The 26,188-nt window shown below is 42.0% G+C and overlaps 1 protein-coding gene across 1 annotated transcript; it reads right to left on the reverse strand.

Moving 5' to 3' along the window:
* Positions 1-2,572: 2,572 nt before the first annotated feature.
* AK3 (adenylate kinase 3) lies at positions 2,573-14,939 on the reverse strand. The gene is made up of 5 exons (XM_061473097.1): positions 14,622-14,939; positions 10,073-10,192; positions 6,574-6,746; positions 4,299-4,417; positions 2,573-2,946 (listed from the first exon to the last, which is right to left on the reverse strand). Exons 1-5 carry the CDS (start codon positions 14,767-14,769, stop codon positions 2,823-2,825), a joined length of 684 nt encoding a protein of 227 aa, XP_061329081.1. The 5' UTR covers positions 14,770-14,939; the 3' UTR covers positions 2,573-2,822.
* Between the last annotated feature and the right edge of the window lie 11,249 nt (positions 14,940-26,188).

Here is a 26,188-nt window from a genome sequence, read left to right on the forward strand (position 1 = left end):
TTTCAGATCTGGATGGATTAGATTAAAACACTGGCTTTCTACCTCCACTAAGGGGATTTAAATGTTACATTGTGCTTTTATTAAATGTAACTTTGTTTTGTCCTAAAATGTAAGCAACGCATGTCTGTAAGTGCTAACTTCAGGTTTTTTAAATCAAGTCTCATTATGATGAGAAGTATTTGATGGAGGGGATCGACAAAACTTGAGGTACTAGGATTAGGCTAAGACTTCAGTTTATACAAAAAGCTTTGTCACAGTTCATATAGGGTAAGGTGTCATGCGGGGTGTGAAAGATCATTTCATATCCTACTAAAGTGGGTTTCTGACATTGCCAGCTCAAAACTATTAAAGTGGAAAATTATTAAGAAATCTTTTTAATGATAAAAACACTATTTCTAGACAAGGCCTTCCACAGAGCCTCTGCAATCCAAAATTGTACTGTGCTTTTCTAACTTTTTGCAATTACAACAGTTCTGTCTATAAAAACCTACTGCAGTTGAAAGACTTCAGTGGAAGACATCTTGTATCTCAAATAATGGTATCGGCACTCACTCTTGGTCCTTTACTGTATTGTTCTGATTATATGTAAGGTCTGGAAGGTATCTAGATTTCAGTAGTTTGATGAACACAGTCTACCTGTAGTTGCTAATTCAGGCAAAAGCTGTGCTGAGATCCAGTAATTTTCAGCTTTGGCTACAGAAAAGATAAGGAAAAGTCTAAGTCTGCAGTACATACTGGAGTGAGTATTCATACAAAAGCAGTAGCAAAAGTAAGAACTCCAGATCCACTGGCAGAAGTAGTTTCTCATGTGCCTTGTGCTCTCTAGCAGCTCTCTTGCAGACAGTAGATAAAGGAGCAGGCAGCAGCTCTGTCCCAAATGCAAATTAGAGATAACCAGCTTCAGTAGTAAATTTTTTAAGTTTGACAGATACTCCAGAGAGAGTAAACACTGCCTCCTCCTTAATAATTAGTTAATTATTAGTTAATTATTAAGGGAAACTAATAATAACTTCAGGTTGTTTTTAACTGAATGTCATGTATAAGGGTAGTAAGGGCAGTGTAGCACAGCGACTTGCAATTGCTCCCATTAGCAGTAAAGCCATACTGATCCAGCAACCTGTGATAGACTGGAAGTTAAAGTTTCTAAGGGGGTAAAATTGGATGGTCTGGGAATAAGTGTCAAAGCATAAGGAGGTTACCCCACTGCCTTCTCCTTCCAGCTAACTGAAACTTATGTAGGCTGGCAAAAAAACAAGCATAGCTGCTTTTTATTTAAATCAAAATGCATAAATATAAGCAGTGTATGAGGGTTTCTCCTTCTAATGTGTTAGCTACTGTTTTCCATGACTTTTCTAAAGAAGTGGTATCTTAAACTCACTTAGTCTACAGCCTCCGTATAGACATTTATGAAGACGAAAGTACAAGTGGTCAGCCTTTTGGCAAACTTTCTCTAAAATATAGGGAAAACAGCTTGCAGTGATAGCTGCACCCAATTGGTGCACTTACAGTAATGAAAAAGCTTTATAAATTCTACAGTGACCAGCTTTTTTAGACTCAAATGTGTCTCAATATTGATAATGCTAAAACTAGATTTGCAAATATAGTCAGTCCAGGGTATGTCAGCACCACAGCTTTGTAGTTGTCTCCAAACAATCACTGCAAAAGGAGATTGGGACCTGCATGAGTAGTACACAGCTACTTCAGACATTGCCAAGGCAGAGTTGTTTGTTTCTCAGGTTTTGCTGACTCTTCTTGAAACTCAGTCTGGTGAACATAAAAAAAAGGGCTAGGAGAGTTCACTGAAAAATAGCAATATATTTGTTACCTGGCCTATTAAAAAATGTGGCCTGTGGAGTTTTGTAATTCCAGTTACCTTGTGAACAAATAAAAGACAAGAGCTGGTCAAGAGATGTGAATTCTTAACATGAAACCATGAAAACCAGTCCAATTGCTGCAATGAAAGTTGCTACAATAATATGATAAAATTAATCTGACCGCTGGAAATTCTGGCACCTGCACGGTTGAGCAGATTTTTTTCTGAAGATAGTAGAAAAGACAAATTCACTAGTCAGGATCATGTAGCTCCAGGTTTACCAGATTACACCTAATCTATTCAGTATTTGCTGTCTTCTTAAGAATAAGGTCTTGGACAGCTGCACAAAGACAGAGACTTTACCAAATGTGTAGCACATCAGTGAAACTCCACTTTTCATGCCCGATAGCTGCACTGAGGGGAGAAATATAGCAATAAGGCCAATCATCCAGCAAGGAACATACGTGCAAGCAAAGCTGGAAGAAGGTGACTGTCTTCCATGAGAATAATCTATATATGTATGCCAGTTCTGGTCTGAAATGGCCTTTTGAAGAATAGTGGTCATGGTTTCTGGCTGGCCCAAACTAATCACACATTCAGAAACATGCTTTCATGTCCTTACCATTGATTCACCCTACATTTCATGAGTGAGTAAATCAATAAATGTGCTTTGTAATTAAGCTGTATTCTGAAATGCGTTTCCTTCACCAGTCAGTATTTGCAAACATAAATATTTTCTGAATAAAAAACAAGAGTAGCTGCTTTTGTTGAAGTCTATATTAAAAGTTGTTGAAGTACTATATTAAAAAATTAGGTATATTTAACATAAAAAAATACAGCATTAAAGTGAGAACCACACACACAAAGTTTTATCATAATGTAAGTTAAGGACAACATTGGACTTTAATTGCCGATCAGTTGGGTAGGCTACTTAAGAGAAATCCTTGACTGCTGAATCTCATGAAATCAAGTGTGAACTATGACAGATGAGCAGAAGTTAGACCTATTTTCACCTGGTAGTGGCAGCATCTTTCTGGTTTACATCTGGCAACTTGGTTTGGAGGAAAGCATAGATATGTGGCCAGATCTTATTAGTTTCTGTTCCAGAGAAGGATTTCAGTAACCTTTTTTCCCTAAGGAAGAAAAAGAAGAAAACATTACAGAAATCAAATTGCTTATTTTTTCCAAGACCTCCACCTCATTTTAAAATTGCCCTGGCAGGAGTGTGTGAATATGCATGTGATATAACAGCAGTAACAGCCATAACATTGGGAATACAGGCATTACTCTGTTCTTCAAACAGTGAGCCATTGGCCACATCAGTTCATAAAACTGACAGCTGTCCACAAAGTACTTAATAACAAACTATGAAGGGTAAAAATAAAAAGAAGCAATGGAGTCATACAGCATATGCTGCACAGCAGTCATTCTAACCACAGTGACTGACCCAAGTATTGTAAAGTTACACCTCAAGGATCAAAGAAGTTGCATCAGAACAAGCAAAAGAACCAGGCACAATCAAATTATGAATTAGTTCTAGAATTTAGTTTCATCTGTAAAGTATGTTATTCTCAATAATAGCTTAGGCGTATGTCTTACTGTGGTGCTTTGAGCCATTCCTACTTCAGAAAGCTACTGAAGTGAGGAAAATACTTGTCAATCCAGAAAATCTTGTTTAAAACTTAATCGCTCCAAAGATGGAGCTTCTAGTCTTCTGCTCAACAGTTTTCATAGAGCATAATGAAAGGTGGTGAATATGGAGATAGTGAAGGGACAGTTACTGTAGGATGTTGTCAGAGAGTCCAATTTATTTGTCTAGGCAAGAAGAGACTGCAGGGCTCTACATGGTAACCTACTATTATCTATATGTTAGCAATGTGGTATTTGCAGCTTTAAATTAAGAGAAAATTTATGTATAATTTTGGCTGTTAAAAGACCCAATAATTTGTTCAATGTGCAAATGGCAGTATTCTGAAATAGCTGCTTATTCACAAAGAGTTGTACTAACTCTGCCCATCATGGCCTTGTTCTTTGAGCAGCCACTTTTAAATCCTCATTAACAGGTTTTCTGTTTGTGTAACATTTCTTGACCCGTTGCCCTTGGTAGGGGGGCTTCTACTTACGAACCCAGAGGAGAAAATGCTGTTAAATCTTAAAACAACAACAAAAAAGGATTTATATTTGTTACCTTACTATCCAGAGCTAGATTGCCAGAACAGTACTATAATGTATTGAATAACGCTGTTTGTAAATGTGGCTGCTATGAAAGGCTCTTTTGGTAAGCAGGCTCCTGAAAAGGCTTCATGCAACAGTGGAAAATACACTCATTTTACTGGGTTGTTTTCTTACTGAGTTGATGAAAGATACACTGCTACTCATACCGTGTTCATTTTTGCATTATCTTTGTAATTGAAGAGATCTGTTCCTCACTATGCTATTATGGAAGAAATTTCTCGAATGTGGAAGAATAGATTTTACTACTTACCGGTAATATTCTAGAACAGGTTTTGTTTGTGCATCGTAAGCCTGCAGCCTCTTCATAACCGTCTCTGGATTATCATCATCACGCTGAACAAGTGGCTCTCCAGTAATATCATCAATGCCCTAATCATGGTTTAATACAAATACTGGTGTGTATTTGTTACTAAGTATGTTTTGTGTAGCTTTCTGTTTAAATTGTGGTCAGTTTCCAGTTAGTTAAGGTGTAGATTTCTGCTTATACAGAAAGACTGCTGCCCATATCTTAATCTGGAATATAAAATATTGACTTCCTAGTAAAGCAGTCTGTTAGTTAAAAGTATTTTCTCAGTATTAGCAATGAACATCAGGTCATAGTAACTCAACTAATTTGTCTCTAGAACATTCACTGAATATGGCAAATATGTAGGCAAAACCTTTGTATATGAGGGAAAAACACATTGTTGGTAGCACAGTCCTGCATAACAGGAAGCAATCAAGAGACCAACTGGGCCTTTGTTTGACAATACTGAAATGGGAAATGAGTTAATGGCTCTTTAAGTTGCAAATATAAGAGCGACATCAAGAGTTGTACAAAAAATGGCATAAAAGCTAGCCGAAGTTTTTCTAGGATTCAGTAAACAGAGGTAGGGACCTAATGATGTAAATTATGACAGGTCCTACTTTACTGCACTTTTCACCTCCAATTTACTGAAGTGTTTTAAATGATTACAGAGCTTTTAAACCTTGAAACAAGCAATGATTGAAGAAATTACTGACCACTGGCATACCCTATGAAGGACTAGCTAGTGGCAGAAAATTTGTCTCCTCCTTAGATGCACTGAGTCATTGTGCAACTAAGGACAGAATATGATTTGCCACAGATATAAGGGACTCTTTGTTCCTCCTTACATATGAAATAGATCTTCAATAATTTTAATTTTCCCTAAAGACAAGCTTAATCTGGTATTTGGAACGGAAACATGAGTGATACTGCAAGTACAAAGCAAATTGGACCACAAGAATGTTTTCCTTTCCTAGTTGCATTCTTGCAGTCAGTTCCAGAAATCAGTAACTCTCAATGTTCACTCAGCTTCTCTGTTCAAGAAGGTGTGAATAAATTCTTTTTCAGAACATTTGTATCTTATTAGAGATGGATTTACATGGCCAAACCTACCTTGTTTACATAACACAATCATTTAAAACAGTCAGAGTGTTTATTTCTAGCATCTGTGTACACAGCCATACCAGTGCCTGAATTGTACCTATCAAATACTGAGCCTTCAGCTGTGCATTAACTCTAACACCATAATCTTTCAGTTCTATTTAGTAAGTAAATATTTTGCAGGTCTATTAGATAACACAATTTACTATGTTCTGATATGCTAATTAGTGTAGGGTAGAGTGGAGTGTTCCTAATAGCAAAGCTGAAGCCCACTCTTTGGTAGGTCTGATAATTCTACATTGCAGTGTTTCCAGTTGCTCACTTCCAGTGCTTACCAGCTATTTCAGCTGACCTCTTTTGCTGAAATCCACTGAAATCCAAAAACTACAAGGCCTGCTAAGCTTCTGGTGTAACTTAATAGAGCTTCCAGGTGAAATGCGATGTCACAAGAGGTAAGTTATTTAGAGTTAAGGATGAAATACAACTTAAGCCAAGTTGCACTAAGGCTACTCCAAGTTCCTGAGAAATCTTAAGGTAACAATGTACAATCATTATCTTCAAGTCTACTATTCCTCCTTAGGATATCTCAAGATATAACCCCTTTGATCTGTTGAGAAGACTCCCTGACTGACATGTTTCTACATCAAATTTTGCAGTACAACAACCACTCCGCTCAAAATACCTGTCCTGGTTAAATACAAACACAGGGAAAGCATTAAGTGGATTGCTCTGACTGGTGATTCACTGTGCTTCCTAGATAAAAAGAGTGAGTACTCTGGAGGAAGGAAAAAGAAACTACATTTTGGACTGTACAGGCTGCAAACTTGCAGAACAAGCTAAAAACATACCCAACTCCTACGCCAGTATTCCATATCAGTGAACAGCTTTAACAGGGACTTAAGAGTTCAGCTCTGCAATAGACAAACACGTTTTACCTAAGCTTGAGCTCCTAGCAGGTCACTAACATTTCCACGGAGACAGATTGTTACCAGAAGGGTTCTGTCTCCTAAGAGATGAAACATACCTTTTTCTTCTGAGCTACTGTGTTTTGCAGCAACACATGCAGATGATAGTTTACTGCAATTACCAAATGCAACTCAACATTTATTTAGTGCAAACACTGATGTGTATTGCTTACCTGCACTTTGGGAGGACTGAATTCCAGATTATAGACTCTGCCACTGGCAGGGTGGATCCAGCGTGCTGTGAGCCGACATTTTATGGTCTCAAATGGCACATCTAGGTTAATCACAGTGTCTATTTGACATTCTTTGTCCAGGGCTTCTGCCTGAGCAACCGTTCTGGGGAAACCTTTTTAAAGGAGACAGCTCCATAAAAATCCAAAGGAAGACTTATAGCGAGCATTACCTGAATTCAGTCATTAGAGAAAATAATTGTCAGAAAAAAAAAGCAGTCATACTGCAACGGTTGAGGAGACATCAGATTTTCCAGTGTGTTATGGCACTTCACCTTGGTAAGTGCCTCCAAGCTTCCATTTCCTCATTTCAGTTAACATCTTTCCAAAAGTGGAACAAACTAACACAAAAAGACCATATACTCATATGCGCTACATACCACTCTATTGAATAAAAGCATTGCATACACATTTTGAACAATAAAAGCTACAGGCAGTTTACTCAGAGATCTGCAACAATCTAGAAACATTTGTAACAACTCTTAATTCTACAGCTGTGTAAGTCTGGCTTATCACAAACCTATTTTATTAGTCAGAGTACCCCCAGTTTATCTACCAGAGGCAGTTCATAATCGATTTTACATAAAAGAGTTACTTTAGAAAGAGTTCTGTAAAGTCTAGGGTATGGAACTATGTGGGGAGTGAAGGCGGTAAGATTTGCATGAAAAAGAGTTTGGGAATGAGCTCTGAGGCTTGGTGCTTGGCAAGCACTGGGGCGATGAGTTGAAACATGAAGGCCAGGGAAGGTAAACAAGTAAGCCTTGGGAGGACAGGCCAGGATGTAGATGTGGCGGAATCTCAGTTGGAGGCCAGAGGATGTGGGGGTTGTGAGAGGGTTTGCAACATTGTGATCGAACTGTTTACCTGGAGAGTTTCACAGGAGCCAATAAGATGGAAGGTTGTATGTATGTGCAGGTTGGGAAAGTACTCAACAAGCGGATAAAAAGGGCTTGGTGGTAATAAATGAGGAGTTGAGTCTCTGCATCAACTTGGGTCCGTGTCGTGAAATGCCACAGAGCTATCCTCAAGGATGATGACTATGAGAACACTCAGGCTGAACAGGAATCTGCCTCTTCACTAAAAAGACACTGCATTTTGCCCCATGAACTCAATGGCTCCAGTAGCATGCCTTCAAAGGCACATATTACTGTTAGAAAAATCAAGTAGAACTTACCGGGGGGGGGGGGGGGGGGGGACAGAACGAGAAAAACAAGGTCTAAAAAAAGAATTTTAAATGAAAATTTGACCACAAGAACTTTAGTGGTCAAAGCTATTGCAAAACATGCTACTGCACCTTGGATTGACTGGAATAATACCTCTGCCCACAGAGATCCTTCACAGTCTCATGTTCTTCAGTAGTTTGTAATTTTCAGTATATGACAGAAGTAAACTTCTCCATAAAGGCAAGTACTGATAGGTAAAACTTAAGAAACACTCCTCTGTATAACTCTGGTTGATGAGGCCATCACCTGAGTAAGGAACCAGCCAAGAGCTAGCTTTAGAACAGGAAAAGAAAGAAAAAAGTCTTAAGGCTACTGTGTCTTGTCTAACACATCACAACAGCAAACAGTTGACTAACTCAGACCAAGCTCTTGCTTGTGCGTTAAGTCTCATGCACTTGGTTTGCATCACAGTCAACTGCCCTTCATGCTACTTCTCTCATGTTGACATTATTTCACTGAAGTGCTTCTAAATGTTAAGAGCAGAGGGAGAGCCAGGACTCCAGCACTGCTGTTCTTACCGCTGACAAGATAGTCAGCCACCACACATCCTAGTTACACAGCTGGAAAAGGAGTTTGCTTTGTGACTTAGTAATGAGAAACTTCCTCTAAAAATTAAAGTGCCTTTACAAAAGCGTTCAGCTGAAACTCAACCAGTTTCCTGCATTCTGTGTTTTCTCAATACAGAAAAAAAAGGATCTACAAAATGTGATGAAATATGGAGTATCCAGCAACGCAGAGAAAAATGCCATAATTATACAGTACATCAGTCTAAGCAAATCATACCCACACAAATGCGCCTCAGTCTACTATATCTGCTATGACTCTAGAACTCACCAATTTATCACAGACAGTGGAAATGGGTATTTGGCTAAGTCAGCATACAAGCAGCACAGCAAAGCTGACCTCAGCTGTTTGTTCTGAGCTGCAGTTACCAAACTAACAACTTCCTGGTTAACGTATTACAACAGAACAGCATGGTTCCTACAGAGCCGATTATGCCAGCTATTCCTAGTGTAATTCACCGAGTCTCATTAGAAATCCTGATACAAACTAGATTTGTGCTCCAGAAGTTTAAAGAAGGCAGCATGTTAACATGCAACAGAATTACAGTCTGCACCCCATCCTCCTGTTAAAGAGCTGCCAGTGTGCCCAGCTATACTGTAGAAGCATCCAGACCCACAAGGCTGTACGTAACACAGGACCTAGAACTAAAGAAAAAAAACATCTGCAGCTCTTTCATTTACTGACTAGGTTTCATCCTGCTGTTCACTGTAGGAATTAAGCCTTTGTCTTCAATAAGGAAGAATATAACTATGACTAAAACCACCAGAACAGATCCCTGTACTAGAAGGAATTAAAATTAAAGCACCAAGGGCTAGAGAGTATGGTGGACTTTACACTTCCCACTAAATAAAAAGCAACACCAGTATCTTCTTAGTTTTATCTACTGAGACAGGTTGTGACTAGAATCCAAAACCACACACATCCAGACTCGACACTATCTTTGTGCTGCGCACACAACTGTTCTCTCATGGGTTGGGATAACAAAAGTACCCAGCCATCTCCATTCGGTTCATGAAGATGGCAGCAAATGCATTTTGCCTCTGCTGTGAATGCTGAAACAGTATGCTTATGCTGCGCAACTGCAGAACAACTCACCCTAGAGAAAAGAATCAAAGAGCAAATGAAAGAGACCTTTTACAGCAGTTAAGCAATGTTTTTGTTAGTGATTTATTATACACTGCACTGCTGCAGTACTTGCTTTCCATACCTATCTTGTTGCTGCACCACATACCTACCTTTCTGTTTAAATAATTCCTCAGTCCCATTCTCCCAGAGTGTTCCATTCCCCAAGGACTTTAACAAGAAAAGGCCTTTAAAAAAAAGAAACTTCTCAATGCATATTTCAAAGGAGAAATAAAGCATAAGGATTACCAGAACTGCTAGTTTTGAAATTTTACTGGAGTGTTCAACTACCCTTTTCAACATGAATTAAATATTCCTGGAACACTCTGAAGGTGTAACCCAAAGCATTTCACAGCCAAAGAAACTGTGGCAGACTTGCTGCTGAAGTTTTCATTATAAGCTGGGAAGAAATACTCTGCAGTTAGTCAAGGATGGCTACTGGAGCGTAGCCGATCACCAGTGACCAAAGCAGTTCAAGCTTTCCAGTGCAGATTTTCTCTCCATATATAATGATATCCAACACGCTAACTTACCATCCAACATCCAGTTGTACTGATCTAGACCTTTTAGCTCATTCAGCATTAGTTGTGTCATGATGTCATCTGGAATAAGCTGCCCCTGATCAATGTAGGACTTGGCAAGGATTCCAACTTCTGTGAAAGCAAGAGAAGTCACATTACACTATCTCTGACCTCCAGAGGGCACGAAAGAGCCCACATGCCTGCAAAAAAATTTGTTTTGATCAGGATGGCGCAGAACTGTAAAGCTGTAAACAAGACAGACAGTACCAAAATTCAGTATCAGATGATCCATTAGGGTCTGGATATGCAAATAGCTATCAGATTAATTTGATCAGTCTATAGTTCCACAGATGTCAGCAGGGCATTCAGCACACCTCTATCCCCACACCCTCCATACAATTTTACTGGTAAGTATTTGAAATACTAGGTTCCAAAACCTAAAACGGGGAGACGTCATTAAGTAAAAGATTCTTCAAAAGAAAAAAACGTAAAGGATACATTTGTTAAGATATCAGCCCTTACATTTCCTGTCAAGAAAAGTATTTTCTCAGTTTAACGGCTAGTTACTAACTTGTGACTTCACTATGAAGAGGGACACCTTCGGTATTTAAGAGAGCAGTATGCAGTGGAACATGCTTGCCAGATATGTATTTTTGTGATACTAGAGTTACAAGAGCATGTTTATAGATGTTGTAAACTATTTATGGGAGCATGCAGACACTAGTATTTTCCCATGGAACTGAATAACCTTTAATATGAGTCATTTAGGCCACTGGCTTGCTAAAATGCAATCCACGCACCACAGTTCCAGGTATCACACCATGCTTCGACAAGACAGGCAGTAGCATGCTGTAGCTCATCTAAATTAAGGATACAGTCAGGAAGAAAGTCATTTGCCTGGGTTGTATCATAGACAAAAAGTCCATGTAGCCTTCATTTATAAAACGATTACTCAATTACATAAGTCACCCAGAATAGCAGCTAGGCTGGTTTTACTGTGGATCTGTGAAAGCCTTTACTTGCAGCCAATTCAGATCTAGTTACAGAAAACTAAACAGAAGAGAAAATGGGGTGGACTGACATGCCAACACAAAATGTAACCACTTTCAGCAGAAAGCAATGAAGAATGCCAGTCCCATCACTTGATGCAGTACTGGAACATTCAATATCACAGATGCCCTACTTCAGACAAGGCAAGTGAAAAGCACTAGATGCCCTCAAATAATGCAAACAGTAGTGTGGGTGCTGAAAAAAAAAACAAACAACATAAAGGGACAATTTCCCCTCATTGGGTGTTCACATCTATAGTCAGGCTTTGAAAACCCTGAAGACCATTTAGAATTAGGCTCTATGCACCCTCAATCAGACTTCAAATAAGCCACACAATGTGGAAAATAATCAGACACTGGAGTACTGGAGTCTTCCAGCACATCACAAACTGGAAAGGAGGAGACAGTCCACCTGCATGTGAAGTCTCTATGCTTTTTCCTACCTCCCATCTTTGAGATCAGCAAGTCTTACCTTGTTTGTTATTCTAGTGCACTTTGAATTATGTACCCTGCAGAAGTAGAGGCTAGAAGGATTACATCTAGATAGTTTAATGTGTACCTCAATGCATGGACCTGTTTCTGACTTACACTGCAGGACTGCTCTAGCCACAATGAGCTTCAGAATATGCAGAAGGCAGGGTTGATAATGAAGCTAACATACTCTGAAAAGACAGATGTGCTTTTGGGCCCAGAGAGGTTTGGAGTATGGCAAGCTGTAAAGTCCTATTATTAGACCAACAGAGCTGGAAACATGCTGTTTCTCTCTACAAACCTCAGGTTGTTCAGAAAGTCACTATTGCAGAAGAAAAAAAATAGGCACAAATAGTTATATGTTAGGACAAGAAGTCTGCATACCACAACTTCTTTTTTCTTTTTTTTTTTTCCTTTTTCTTTTTTCCTCTTCCTGTTGTTGGTGCTTGGAATCTGTGAGGTTTTGTTGTTTTTATTTTGTTCTAATTGCTTCTCAGCCTAGGTCCAAAGCTGCTACAGGCATGGCAGTTTTTGGCATTAAAAGCAACACAGGTTTCTTCCCTTCCTAGGTGATAACAGGTATATATGTTTTACAGTTTTGCAAAAGATTGGCATGTCATAACCAAATTACAGCACGCAAGCTCTAGCCATATTCAGACAAAAGGTTGCTTAGTACTAGAGAGGTGGTCACAGACTCTCCACTCTGCAAAGCAGCAGAACATAGTAATAACTGCAAATTGCTAAGGACATTCACATGTTTAACAGGACTCTTCAACAGACAGAAGTCCATTTTCACAAGACATCAAGTGCCAAAAATGGCTCTGTATAGCTACTGTTGATTATATTTACTTTTCCAAGTGTTTTAAGTGCCCAACTTATAAACACTGCTTCCAAAGAACCGGGAATTGCAGGACTTTTCTATGACAATCAAAACTCATAAACTCTTTGCCTTGACTAAACTTGTCGGAGCTTTCTGAGTTGCATCTCAGTCCTTCTCCCTCCCTCGGTGTACTGCTTACTCCTGTGACATCAGTATTCATCTCAATCGTCCACAGACCATTTCTGCAATTAATGACTCTCAGTAAAATTAAAACAGAGCTTCATCTATGTTAGTTTGTGAATGAGAAACTGTAGCAGATTCTTTCAAGTTCTACACTAGCCAATTCAGAACAAACTTAAAATTTCTTACACCCTCCACTGGCTTCCCTCCTCACGTTTGGGGTTTTAACACTTCTGCTACACTTTCATTCCACATCTTGGTTCTCCTTCACATTCTTTCATCTGTCAAACCCACCTAGAACACTTTGACAAATCACTTTTTCCACTACTTCCTGGCTCCCTCCTCAAATCAAGCAATGGGGTACTTCCACTTGCAACTTCCTCTTCTCACACAGCCTTCTGCTTCATTCTTTGATCTTGCTTCCAAGATGTAATGAAAGAGCACAAAACCTTAAGCATTTAGTAAATAATGTATTTCCTTAGTCTTCTGGAATACCTTCCATTCTCATGAGGTCTTACATGTGCTGAAAGTTTCTAACATCTACTATTTCGCTTTTGTGACCCTCTGTAAATAAAAACTTAGGCTTGCACAACCCAGCACACAGAAAAAGTGTTAATGTGACCAGATACGCCTGCACAGGTGGTGCTTCTAGCAAATGTTTAACTTGTAGATATCAACTGTAGTAAAGTCAGTCAACTGAGCCAAATTCATTGTTCTTACAGATCAAACAGAACTCATGTGAAAAGAGATGTGGAAATCACATCATAGTTGATTTCATAATACAGGTAATTCTTCACCTTCAAACATGCTTATAAGCTTTCAAAGTCAAGTAGTTTGCCAGTTAGCTAACCATAATATTGCAGTGATACTTACAAGTGAATCCAGTCCCCTGCAGCTTCAAAGTACGGGAAGTAACAATACTGTCACTTCATCACATGCTATCTGAAATGGTTCTTAAAAGGTTTTCAACCCCACCGTGAAGAAAAGCAGATGTAGAAGTCTGGAAGGAACCTTTCATCATTGCAAAAATCCACCAGAGAGAGGAGTTGTGGCATCTCAACAGAGCCAGATGTCAAGCTAGGACTATATAATACAGTTAAGTGTAATTCACATCATTACCTAATTCAAGCAACTGCAGGCAAACACAGACCATACTGAAATCTAAGCATGGTATGAACTTGCTGTGAGGTAGTAATAATATTAAAAGCACAAGGTAAGCAGTCTGAGAAATTCTGTCCCTTGTTTTTGGAAAGCACCACTACAGTCACACCTGCCAGTTTGGGGGAAGGCCTTCAGCTTTCGGAATAGCTGGCAATTCTAGGTACCTCTGTCACCTAAAAGTCACACAGCCCAGAACTCTTCTTGCCCCACCTGTTAAAAACAGGAGAATTTTTCCTTTTAAAGATGTTTAAGCTGGAAAACTATCAAACACCTAAAACAGCCCCCAGTTTTTACACTAAAGAAACCCCACTTGGTGCTTACAAAAAGCACCGAGATGAAATAAGTAGGTGCTGCAGAACATGGAAAACGGAACAAACCCCAGATATATCTCATTCGTTCACGCTTACACAGAGGATGCCAAGTGACAGCTTTTAAACGCTCCTTGACTAAAGCCTTGAGGCCAACCCCGGTGGCCTTCGGCCTCCAGGAAGACGCCCGACTTTGCAGGGGTAACACAAAGACGTAGGACTGGGGAGCAGCAAAACCCCCTTCAAGAAGCCTCCAGGGGCTGCCCAGCTGCTGGAGGAGAAGGGACGGGAATGAGCAGGGCGCGGGAAGTACCACGTCGTGTGTCGTCGTCGTCGTCCCCCGTCCGCCCCCCCCGGCAAAGCGGGACTGTGTCACGGAGGAGCTTCCTGACAGGCTGCGGGGAGCCGGTTCCAAAGGCGGGGGGGGGTGGGGGGGGGGGGGGGAGGGGGGGGAAGGGAGGGTGTGCGGGTGACAGGGACTATCCGGGGCGGGCTTGCCCCGGATCGTCCCCGCCACCACTCCCCCCACTCCCCCCCCCCCAGTTTGTACTGTGTACCATCCCCGCTCCTACCTGTCCTCTTCTGCATGTTGTCTCTCAGCAGGTCGCCGCTGGAGAGGTGCTTCATCCCGAAATGTTTGATAATCCGAGCGGAGACGGTGCCTTTCCCGGAGCCCGGGGGCCCCATGATGACGGCGCGGAGCAGCGGCGGCACCACCATAGCTCCGGCGGTGCGGGCAGGGGCAGGGCAGCGGCTGAGCGCCGCCTTCCTGCGGAGCGCCGCCTCGGCTGCCCTCCGGAGGAGCCGGAGGGGGGAACCCGAGGGTTTTTCGGTCCCAGGGTTAAAAGAAACGACAACAGTGGCAGATTTTCTGGCTGTCAGTGAGGGGCGCGAAGGTAAGAAGCTTTAAGAAGTACCGGAAGGGGAGAAAAGAAAATGAATAAAAATCCAGAACAACGTTAAATACAACTACCTGAAAGGAGGCTGCAGTGAGGTGGGGTTTGTTCTCTTCTCCGAAGTTACGAGTGATAGGACAAGAGGTAACGGCCTCAAGCTGCACCAGGGAAGGTTTAGATTGGATATTAGGAAATATTTCTTCACAGAGAGGTTAATCAGACATTGGAACAGGCTGCCAAGGGAAGGGGTGGAATCACAGTTCCTAGAAGTGTTCAAAAACCTCAGTGATGCGGTTTAGTGGTGGTCTTGGCAGCTCTGGGTAATGGTTGGACTTGATGATCTTAAAGGTCTTTTTCAACCTAGTCGATTCTATGAGCCAAAAGCAAATCTCATTTAGAAAGTTAAGTAGCAAAGAGCATTACGGCATCACTGCTCTGATCAACCCCTTTTCCTCCATTCCCAGGAACCCCATTTCGGCTTCTTTCTCCTCCCCACCCCCTCGCCCCTTCACCACCCCTCCTCAGAACTCTGCCACAGTCAGTTCCCACTCTCAGTCCTGAACTATCATGAGGTAACAGAATAGTTAGGGTTGGAAAGGACCTTAAGATCATTTAGTTCCATCCCCCCTGCCATGGGCAGGGGCACTTCACACTAAACCATGCCACTCAAGGCTCTGTCCTGCCTGGCTTTGAACACTGCCAGGGATGGAGCATTTACTGCTTCTTTGGGCAACCTGTTCCAGTGCCTCACCACCCTCACAGTAAAGAACTTCTTCCTTGTATCTAACCTGAACTTCCCCTGTTTATGTTTAACCCCCTTACGCCTTGTCCTATTGCTACAGATGACATCTTCCAAATGACATCCATCAGTTCCTTCCGATAAATACGATGTAGTGATTCACAGCTACAGCAGAACATGATGTTTTCACCAAAACAGAAGATTGTACCACATACTGAGCGTTCACTGCCGTGTTCACCACAGGAGGAATGGGTTTTCCTGCTAAGGGTTTTGGAGATGCTGACAGATTGCAACTGCTGTGAGCTATAAAGGCCACAGTGAAAATACGGTCTCTCAGAAAGCAGAGCTAATGCCAAAAGATTAATGAAATTTAACTTCCATTCTAAAACCTTGATTAATTTCAAAGCTTTTACAAGACATATGCAAGAGCTACAAGAAAACATTCAAATGGATGTGCAGTACATAACAACAGTGTGAAAATGGGAATATAGTCCCAAAACAGGTGATAAAATAAATTGCCTTAACAATTAAATAGGAAGGCACTGTCTTAGCACAGAAATTTTAGTATGAGCATAAAGCATCTTACACTGAGCAACATGAACCTCCTTAACTGAACCTAGTAAAAATTTATTCTAGAGGGCAGAAATAGTGAAACATTCAGGGCTTTATGGATGTTCCCAGGGCAACAACTCAGTCTGCCAAAGCACCACAGCATTAAAAAAAAATTGGCAACAAAACCCCATTTAAATATCAGAAGCCACACTGCTCGATTTAAACTTCATGCTTCACAGACTGCTGAAAGGTGGAAATCCAGAGAATGTGTAGGCAACATCTAAGTGTTCCTGAAACAAATCTGCAGGAAAATGGAAGGTATTATATGAAATATATATGCAACAAATGACTAGATTTTTCAGAGAGATCATTAACCCTTATCTCCAAAATTACCATGTCTAAAAAGCAGAAATAATTTATCTGCCAGTTAAAGAGGGAGCCTGAAGTTCAGCCTCTCTACAGGCATTACTGAGCAGCTCAGAAAAACTCTGCAGAGGACTGCTAAATAATCCCACTGTTGAAAACTGCTTAGAAACATGTCTGAACTTCACAGACAATATGCAAAGAAGGGGTGGAAGTGGATGGAAAGGCACTCCTCTCTCTCTCTCTCTCTCTCTCTCTCTCTCACACACACACACACACTCTAACGTAAGGCCTTTAGAGAATAAGAGTGAGCACTTCTATTGCCAAAATTATAAAAGTAAAATAAATGATTGTTCCTCTCTCTTTGGCTGTCTTTGTGGAGTCCAAACCTTGTCCTAGTGGTTTTGTGCAATAGCTGTGACATATTCAGAAGCGGAGAAGGAAATCGTGGGAGGATTTCTGGTACTGAAATAGGTCATTGGTCCATCAGTTTGTGTATAATGTTTTACACATCTATTCTGTATTAAAGAACATGCATGTGATTTTTTTCTGCAGCCATCACTTTGATGTTTAGGATGTAAAATTTTATTATTCTAATTCAAACTTAATTATTCATATCTTATCACAGTAGCCAATGTTTAATTATACAACTTGCATTGTATTCTGAATTAACCTTTTTCTGCTTACAGAACAGCTGCCTTATTCACACATGTAGCATACAGCTGTAAGTTAAGATCCTGACTCTCGCTCAGTAAGCTTATTGAAGTTGTCCTCATGGTGGCTGAACAGAAATATCAATTTTGTTCCAAACAAGCCCAGATGTTCTTTACAACAGAGAGTCTTTCAGATTTCTCAGTAATTGTTCAGGCATAAAAAAAAAAAAACTTTTACAAGGCTTGTTAAAACTTGTCAAAAAAGTTCCTGTCATGCCTTGGAGATCATGTCATGTGTCCTTGGATATCTAAATACTTTCTTTTGAGCTTATTACATAATTCCTCTATTACTATTATTTAACTACTTTCCGAGTGTTCTATTTTATATCGGAATGGTTTATTACATGAATGAGAAGTGTCAGTATCCTAACAACAGCCTGCTAGTGTGTGTAATTTGGCAGGGTCTACTCTGGGACTAGTCTTGTTTAATATCTGTGAATCGCAGGGAGGAGACGGAGTGCACCATCATCAACTTTGCCAGTAACACCAAATCATGAGATCTTAGTGGACAGGCCCAAGAGAAGGGCTGCAGTTCAGCAGCATCAGGTGGAGAAATGTGCGAAGCAGCAACCTGACACAATTTGGCAAAGGCAGGTGCAAAGTCCTGCACCCAGGACACACAAACTGCTGCAACAGTGCAGGCTGGGAAAGGACCAGTGAGGTAGCAGCTCTGCCAAAAACATCTGTGAGGCACAGCTGGACAACAGGCTAAGCACAACCTAGCACCTGCCCTGGCAGCAAAGAATAGTTACACCATGGGCTGTACTAACAGAAGGGTAGCCACTGCCAGGGGCAACTATTATCCTCCCTTATTAGGCAACCCTTAGACCATATTGGGATACTGCGGCAAGTTTTGGGCCATCCAGTTGTCACGGCTGCTGAACCCAAGACACCAGTGCAAGACAAACATTGATTAGTAGAAGCAGATTTATCAGGAGGTGACCAAGAGGGTCAGGGGCTAGGGAAGCAGCACTGCCAGAGTCTGAGGGAACCATGCTTGTTAGCCTGAAGAGAAGGGTTCAGAAGTACCTAACAGCAGCCTGCTAGCTCCTCCTATAGGGAGGTTGACTGGGAAGGCAGTGTGAGGTTCATTACTAAGGTGTGTGGCAGGACTCATGGGGTTAGGCAATAGAGCCAAAATAGTAGTAGTTTCATCCCGTCAGCATTTTTAAGACCCAGCTAGATAAAGCCCTGAGCAACCAAATCTGACCCCGCTTTGGGCCTTAGGTTGGACTTGAGATCTGAATTCCAACCTGTATTAGGTTGTGATGTTGTATTTTTAAAATAAGATGCCCCATATTTGAAATAAGATGTATTTTTAAAATAAGATGCCCCATATTTGAAAAAAAGGGCATCAAGTACTTACCCAATGAAGGCTACCATACATAGACAATACAGTTGCAAATTCTCCCTCAAAAATGTATACCATCAAAAATATTTGATGAGAAATTTTTTCATTTTTAATTAGATATTGGTTGAAGCATGTAGTGTGAAATGTTGTTAGCTTTATTTTTTTGTCTTAAAGTAGCAAATAAATACATGAATTTTTACAAACTAAACATATACAGCTGTGATTCTTTATTTAGATTTAAATATATTTTTTATAGTTTGCAAAGAGGAATATAACAGTATCACTTTTGTGGTGCCATTCCCAACTTTAGTAAACAATCTAATGCATTATTCCTCCCAGATGCTGAGTGTGCCAAATTATAACCCATCAGAAGGGCTGTCCAAAAAATCTTAATTTTCCTAGGAAATGTATGTTCTTGAGACAGATGTTTACTTTCTGTACTCCAAGCTTCTTACACTCAAAATCTTATTAACAATGAAGGTGAAACACACCTTATTTATAAAGTAAAAAATTGATTGTTAACACATAATTGAAACCTTAACAGCCAGTGTTTGTTTTCAGGAGTATTTTATCTCAGTTATATGAGGACATTGTGACTGCCAATTTGTTTTCACATGCCTCAACAAGAACCAAATACTTAAAAACTGTTAACAGATGATAGCAAGTCATTGGAAATCACAGCAGAAGGATGAGGTGGACAGAACTAATAATATATGTGTGGGAGAGCAGGACAATACACAGAGGAAGAGAAATAAACGAGAGCAGAGGGTACATTTGAACTAGACGTGTTGGACTAGACATTTTCCGCACATATCAGAGGGTTCACTAATACGATGTTCAGACAATGCAGTGGGAAACTTCCATGGCTCCAGTGGAGGCACCTAGAAGCATTTTACACAGATTTCTTCAAAGTATAAGAACCTCTTGATTTCAGTGGGAGTGTCCACATTCCATCACATCCCATATCCATAACCTCATAGTGAACTGTTATTTAACTAGTGTTCTGTAATTATGCCTTAAAGGTTTGTAAAAGTATAGAAGACAACTATGGTGATTGTGGAAGCCCTATTGAATGCTTCTGGGTCAAGATCAGAAGGGTCATCTCCAAGGGGGGATCTTAAAATAAGAATCTGCTATCAACCTGAAAATCAGGACCATAATGCCAAAGAAGCAATATTTGGTTCACTTAAGCAAGCTTTGGGTCAACAGAAACAGTTCCTATGGGTGGCTTTAACAACCCAGATATTCGTTGGAAAAGCAGTAGAGCAGCTCACATCATCCATCAAGTTCCTGGAATGCGCAGAGGACTGCTTCCTCATACAAATGTTAGATGTGCCAACCAGGCATAAGGCACTACTCACAAACCAGGAAAACCTGCTCTGTACTATCTCAGTTAGTAATAGAGTTGGTGCAGTGATCGCAATATGGTGGAGCTTGGGATCCAGCTGAGCATGCTGAAGATTAGTACTAAGACAAAGGTTTTAGATTTCAGAAGAGCAATCAGAGCTCAGCTGGGAGGGGTTTCCTGGGAAACTTCCATGAAGGATAAAGAAGCTAGTGAGTGCTAGGAGATTTTCAAGAACTCTCTCCTGGAAGCACAAACCAGTGCTAAAGTCCCCTTTAAAGGTAAAAGAAGTAAGGAGGTGGAACAAAAGACCTCCTTGGTTTTAACTGTGAGCTTCTGAGTCTTCTTAAAACCAAAAGAGAAACATACCAGATATAGAAAAGTAGACGAATACCCACTGAGAACTACAAGATCATTGCTAGGGTGTGCAGAGATGCAGTTGGAAAAGCAAAAGCTCAGCTCAAACTGAAATTGGCCAGAGATGTAGAAAAAAAACCCTCAAGAAAGGTTTCTTCAGGTACTTAAACATCAAGCAGAAACAGAAGGAAAATACTGGCCTGATAGAATTAGTCACTGACAGTGCGGAAAAGGCAGAGGTTCGCAGCACTTTCTTCACCTCTGTCTTTAACAGCACTGCCGAGCCCCAGGCCTTGGGAACAAAAAAATGGGTTGATGCACAGACTCACCAAGTGAAGAAGAGTTGGCCTGTGAATTATTACAGCAGCTTGACCCCTGCAAATTGAGAGGACCTCACAGGCTGGAGAGGTTTCAGAGAAGGGCCACAAAGATGATTCAAGGATTGGGAAGCCTACTGTATGAGGAACAGCTGAGAGAACTGGGTTTGTTCAGCTTTGAGAAAGGAAGGTTTGGGGAGACATAATCACCATGTGCCAGTATTTAAAGGGTGGTTAGAAAGAACATGGAGACTGCCCTTTATAGGGAGTCCCATTGAAAGATGAGTGGTACTTCAGACTGGGAAATATATGGATTCTCCAGGATCATCCACTTACACTTTTAGGAAACTGACTTTTAAAATTAAACTCTGGGTAGAAGACTAACCTTGTGTATATCCTAGTTCAAGACAGCCTGTGGTCCATTCTCTTTTGTAAGCTTCACATTTTCATAAACTTTTTCTGAATTTTCTTCTGACCAATATGTCCTTCCTTTGTTCTTCCTCAGAGTTTGCTACTGTAAGTAACAAACATGTGGGGCCATATTATCCCAGGAGTTCCTCAGAGGATTTCCCAGCAAGGGTCAGTATGCATGTGGGGATGCAAGTGATGTTCTGTTGCATCTCCTTTCAAAGAATCTGTAAAACACAGTGCACTGGATAAACAAAAGTACCAGATCAAGAAACAACGTAAACAGCGATAGGGTCATCTGAGAATACCCAGGGACTATTTTATCCCCAAGTTGCAAGTAACTGATCTTTACTCAGTTACACTCAGAGCACATTCCCTCACCAAAATGCCAACAAACTGTGAGAACAGGCAATGCAGAACGTTACCTAGTCAGAATACTTCATGCAGCTGAATTTCCAATATGAGCATTCAGGACAAGATCTACAGATAAAAATTCCCTGTTATCTCCTATAAGTATCCAGCCTCAGGAACAAGACACAACCAATTAATTGTCATGTGTGTCCATGCACACACACAGACCACACCCACTCAATGTCATGAAGATCAAGGAGAGCAAAGTGCAAAGTCCCGCAAGTGGGGATAGCGAGACCCACCCACATGTTAGGGACCACACCACTGGGAAGCAGCCTTGCTGCAAAGGACCTTCTGGTCCTGGTGGACAGCAAGCTGAACGTGAGCCAGCAAACGTGCCCTTGTGACAAAACTGGTGAACATGTCCTGCACTGCAATAGGAGAAGTGCTGGCAGCAGGTTGAAGGAAGTGATCCTTGCCCTCTACTCAGCAATGGTGAGGCCACACCTAGACTGCTGTGTCCAGTTCTAGGCTACTCAGTACAAGAGAGACTTGGACATATGCCTGTGAAGGGACCGCGAGGTGTTGAAGGGACTGGAGCATCTTTCCTAGGAGGAAAGGCTGAGAGAGCTGGGACAGTTCAGCCTCAGGAAAAGAAGGGCCAGGGGGAATATCCTCCATAGGTATACATACCCAAAGGGAATGTGCAGCAAAGACAGGCTCTTCTCAGCCTCTCTTCTGACAACTAGAGGCACTGGGTGCAGAGTGAAAAACAGGAGGTGCCCATGAACATCTGGAGACACTTTTTTACCATGAGGGTAACTGAAACCTGGCAGAAGTTGCCCAGAGAAGCTGGAGAGTCTCCCGCCTTTGAAATACTCGAAAGCTGTCTGGACATGGTGCTGAGCAATGGGATTCAATTGATCATGCTGGAGCAAGGGCTTTGGATGGCATGGCCTGCAGAGAGCCTTTCAATCTCAGTCACTGTGTAATTCTAAGCTTATAGCCATCTTCTGGCAGACAGTTGAGCAGATGCTTTTCTTCCAAGAAAATGGACATGCTATACACAGTTCACAGTATCACAGTATGCTAGAGATTGGAAGGGACCTCGAAAGATCATCTAGTCCAATCCCCCTGCCGGAGCAGGAACACCTAGATAATGTTACACAGGGATGTGTCCAGGCGGGTTTTGAATGTCTCCAGGGAAGGAGACGCCACAACCTCCCTGGGCAGCCTGTTCCAGTGTTCCGGCACCCTCACTGAGAAGAAGTTTCTTCTCAAGTTTAAGTGGAACCTCTTGTGTTCCAGTTTGTACCCATTACCCCTTGTCCTATCATTGTTTACCACTGAGTAGAGCCTGGCTCCATCCTCGTGACACTCCCCCTTTACATATTTATATACACTAATAAGGTCACCCCTCAGTCTCCTCTTCTCTAAACTATAGAGACCCAGCTCCCTCAGTCTTTCCTCATAAGGGAGATGCTCCACTCCCTTAATCATCTTAGCTGCCCTGTGCTGGACTCCCTCCAGCAGGTCCCTGTCCTTCTTGAACTGAGGGGCCCAGAACTGGACACAATATTCCAGACGCGGTCTCACCAGGGCAGAGTAGAGGGGAAGGAGGACCTCTCTCGACCTACTAACCACCCCCCTTCTAATACACCCCAGGATGCCACTGGCCTTCTTGGCCACAAGGGCACAGTGTTGGCTCATGGTCATCCTGTCGTCCACTAGGACCCCCAGGTCCCTCTCTCCTACACTGCTCTCTAACAGGTCGTTCCCCAACCTATACTGGAACCTGGGGTTGTTCCTACCCAGATGCAGGACTCTACACTTTCCCTTGTTCTATTTCATCAAGTTATTCCCTGCCCAACTCTCCAGCCTGTCCAGGTCTCGCTGGATGGCAGCACAGCCTTCTGGTGTGTCAGCCACTCCTCTCAGCTTAGTGTCATCAGCAAACTTGCTGATAGTACACTCAATTCCCTCATCTAAATCATTGATGAATATATTAAATAATACTGGTCCCAGTACTGACCCTTGAGGCACTCCACTAGTTACAGGCCTCCAACTAGACTCAGCCCCATAGACTACAACTCTCTGGCTTCTCTCCTTCAGCCAGTTCACAGTCCACCTCACTACCTGATCATCCAGACCACACTTCCTCAATTTAGCTGTGAGGATGCTGTGGGAGACTGTGTCAAATGCTTTGCTGAAGTCAAGGTAGACCCCATCCACCGCTCTGCCATCATCCATCCACCGTGTTATTTCCTCATAAAAGGCTAAGAGATTGGTCAAGCATGATTTCCCCTTGGTGAAGCCATGTTGACTGCCCCTCATAACCCTCTTATCCTTGATATGCCTTAAGATGGCACCAAGGATAAGGTGTTCCATCACTTTCCCAGGGATGGAGGTGAGGCTGACCGGTCTATAGTTACCCGGGTCCTCCTTCTTGCCCTTTTTGAAGACTGGAGTGGCATTTGCTTTCCTCCAGTCCTCAGGCACCTCTCCCGTTTCCCAAGACTTGGTAAAGATGATGGCGAGTGGTCTAGCAATGACTTCCGCCAGTTCCCTCAGCACCCGCGGGTGCATCCCATCTGGACCCGTGGATTTATGGATGTCCAGATTGCTCAACTGGTCTCTAACCCATTCCTCATCGACTAAGGCAAACCCCTCCATTGATCTGACTTCATCTAAGGTCTCAGGGGTACAGGGCTCTTCAGGACTGCCTGCAGCAGAGTAGACAGAGACAAAGAAGGCATTCAGTAACTCTGCCATCTCTGTATCTTCTGTCACCAGGGCACCCTATAACTTCAGTATGAACTAGAGTCAAAGGCAGCCAAGTGGTATGCCACAAGTGATATTGCCAATGCATTTTTCCTTTGGCAGCAGAGTGCAGGTCACAGTTTGGTTTACTTGGAGGGGTGTCCAGTTCACCTGGAACAGACTTCCCCCTGGGTGGAAACACAGCCCTACCATTTGCCATTGCTCTTCAGGACTGCCTGCAGCAGAGTAGACAGAGACAAAGAAGGCATTCAGTAACTCTGCCATCTCTGTATCTTCTGTCACCAGGGCACCCTATAACTTCAGTATGAACTAGAGTCAAAGGCAGCCAAGTGGTATGCCACAAGTGATATTGCCAATGCATTTTTCCTTTGGCAGCAGAGTGCAGGTCACAGTTTGGTTTACTTGGAGGGGTGTCCAGTTCACCTGGAACAGACTTCCCCCTGGGTGGAAACACAGCCCTACCATTTGCCATGGACTGATCCAGACTGCACTGGAACAGGGGCAAGCTCCAGAACACCTGCAATACATTGATGACATTATTGTGTGGGGCAACACAGCAGAAGAAGTCTTTGAGAAAGGGAGGAAAATAATCCAAATCCTGCTGAAAGCTGGTTTTGCCATAAAATGGAGTAAGGTCAAGGGACCTGCACAGGAGATTCAATTTTTGGGAATAAAATGGCGAGATGGACGTAGACAGATCCCCACAGGTGTAATCAACAAGGTAACAGCAATGTCTCCACCAACTAATAAGAAAGAAACGCAAGCTTTCTTGGGTGTTGTGGGGTTCTGGAGGATACACATCCTGAATTACAGTTTGATTGTAAGCCCTCTCTATCATGTGACCCGGAAGAAGAATGATTTTAAATGAGGCCCTGAACAACAACAAGCCTTTGAGCAAATTAAATGTGAGATAGTTCATGTAGGAGCTCTTGGACTGGTCCGGACCAGGCCAGATGTAAAACATGTACTGTACACTGCAGCTGGGGAGAACGGTCCTGTAAGCGGCGAGGAGAAGCAAGACACGCCAACCTAATATGGGTGATAAGCAAACTTCCACTTTATTTGTGGCGCAGTTCAGTTATATAGGCGTGGTATTTAGCCACGCCTCCTAGGCACAACAGTATTGGTTAGATCCACACAGCTTCCTCCACATTCTCCTCCCACATCTGGTTTCCGGTTACCTGTGAGGCCTACCCCTTGCCTTGCTCACACAAGGCCTCTAAGGCTCCATGGCCTTGCTCTTAGAGCCATTCTGCAACAACTCCCCCCTTTTTCTTTGTGCGAGCAAGACATTGTGGGTTATTCTGTTCACCTGTTTCATCACACAACTATAAGCAAGTCTAATAGCTACAATGATTAACATAACAATGATACATAAGCGCAGTGCTTCAAACAGCAGTGTTTAAGTCAACCTGTAATGCCCCGTGAGGACAACCATCTAGTTATCCCTAGGTTATTGCTCACTTGCGATTGCTGGGTAAGCTGAGCCAGGGTTCTCAGCTGTGCGTGCATCGAATTAGAATGATCAGAGAGATTCATACAACACATTCCATCAAACTCTTCACATCCATGTCCCTGTTCCAACAACAAAGGTTCTGCAGTGTTGCATGTCTTACAGAGTCAACATTAAACAACAAATCAGAAATTGCCTTCTATATAGTATTTGTCTGCTTAGCAACTCAGCAACTCAGTCTGTTTAGTTGAGCCAAGGCCCCGGCTGAAGCACTTACAGTGATTTGGCATATTATGACTGGATACATGTTTTGAAGACCCTTAGTGACTAGCATATAATTGGTTAAACACAGGTGTGAGAACTCAACCTCGAAAGCTTGCCAACAGTCCACAGTTCTCATTAATTTGGTGAATCCCAGCCTCTTATCTTGCTTGCTTAAGCTTCTTCGGGCCTCTCATGGCCTTGCTGTATCTTTCAGGACTATTCAAAGCTTATGTACCAATTATGCATTCT

Source organism: Pezoporus flaviventris, unplaced genomic scaffold, assembly GCF_033815535.1.
Source record: "Pezoporus flaviventris isolate CSIRO_AGI_PZ_B2104156 unplaced genomic scaffold, CSIRO_AGI_Pfla_v1 ptg000076l, whole genome shotgun sequence".
Taxonomy (NCBI): domain Eukaryota; kingdom Metazoa; phylum Chordata; class Aves; order Psittaciformes; family Psittacidae; genus Pezoporus; species Pezoporus flaviventris.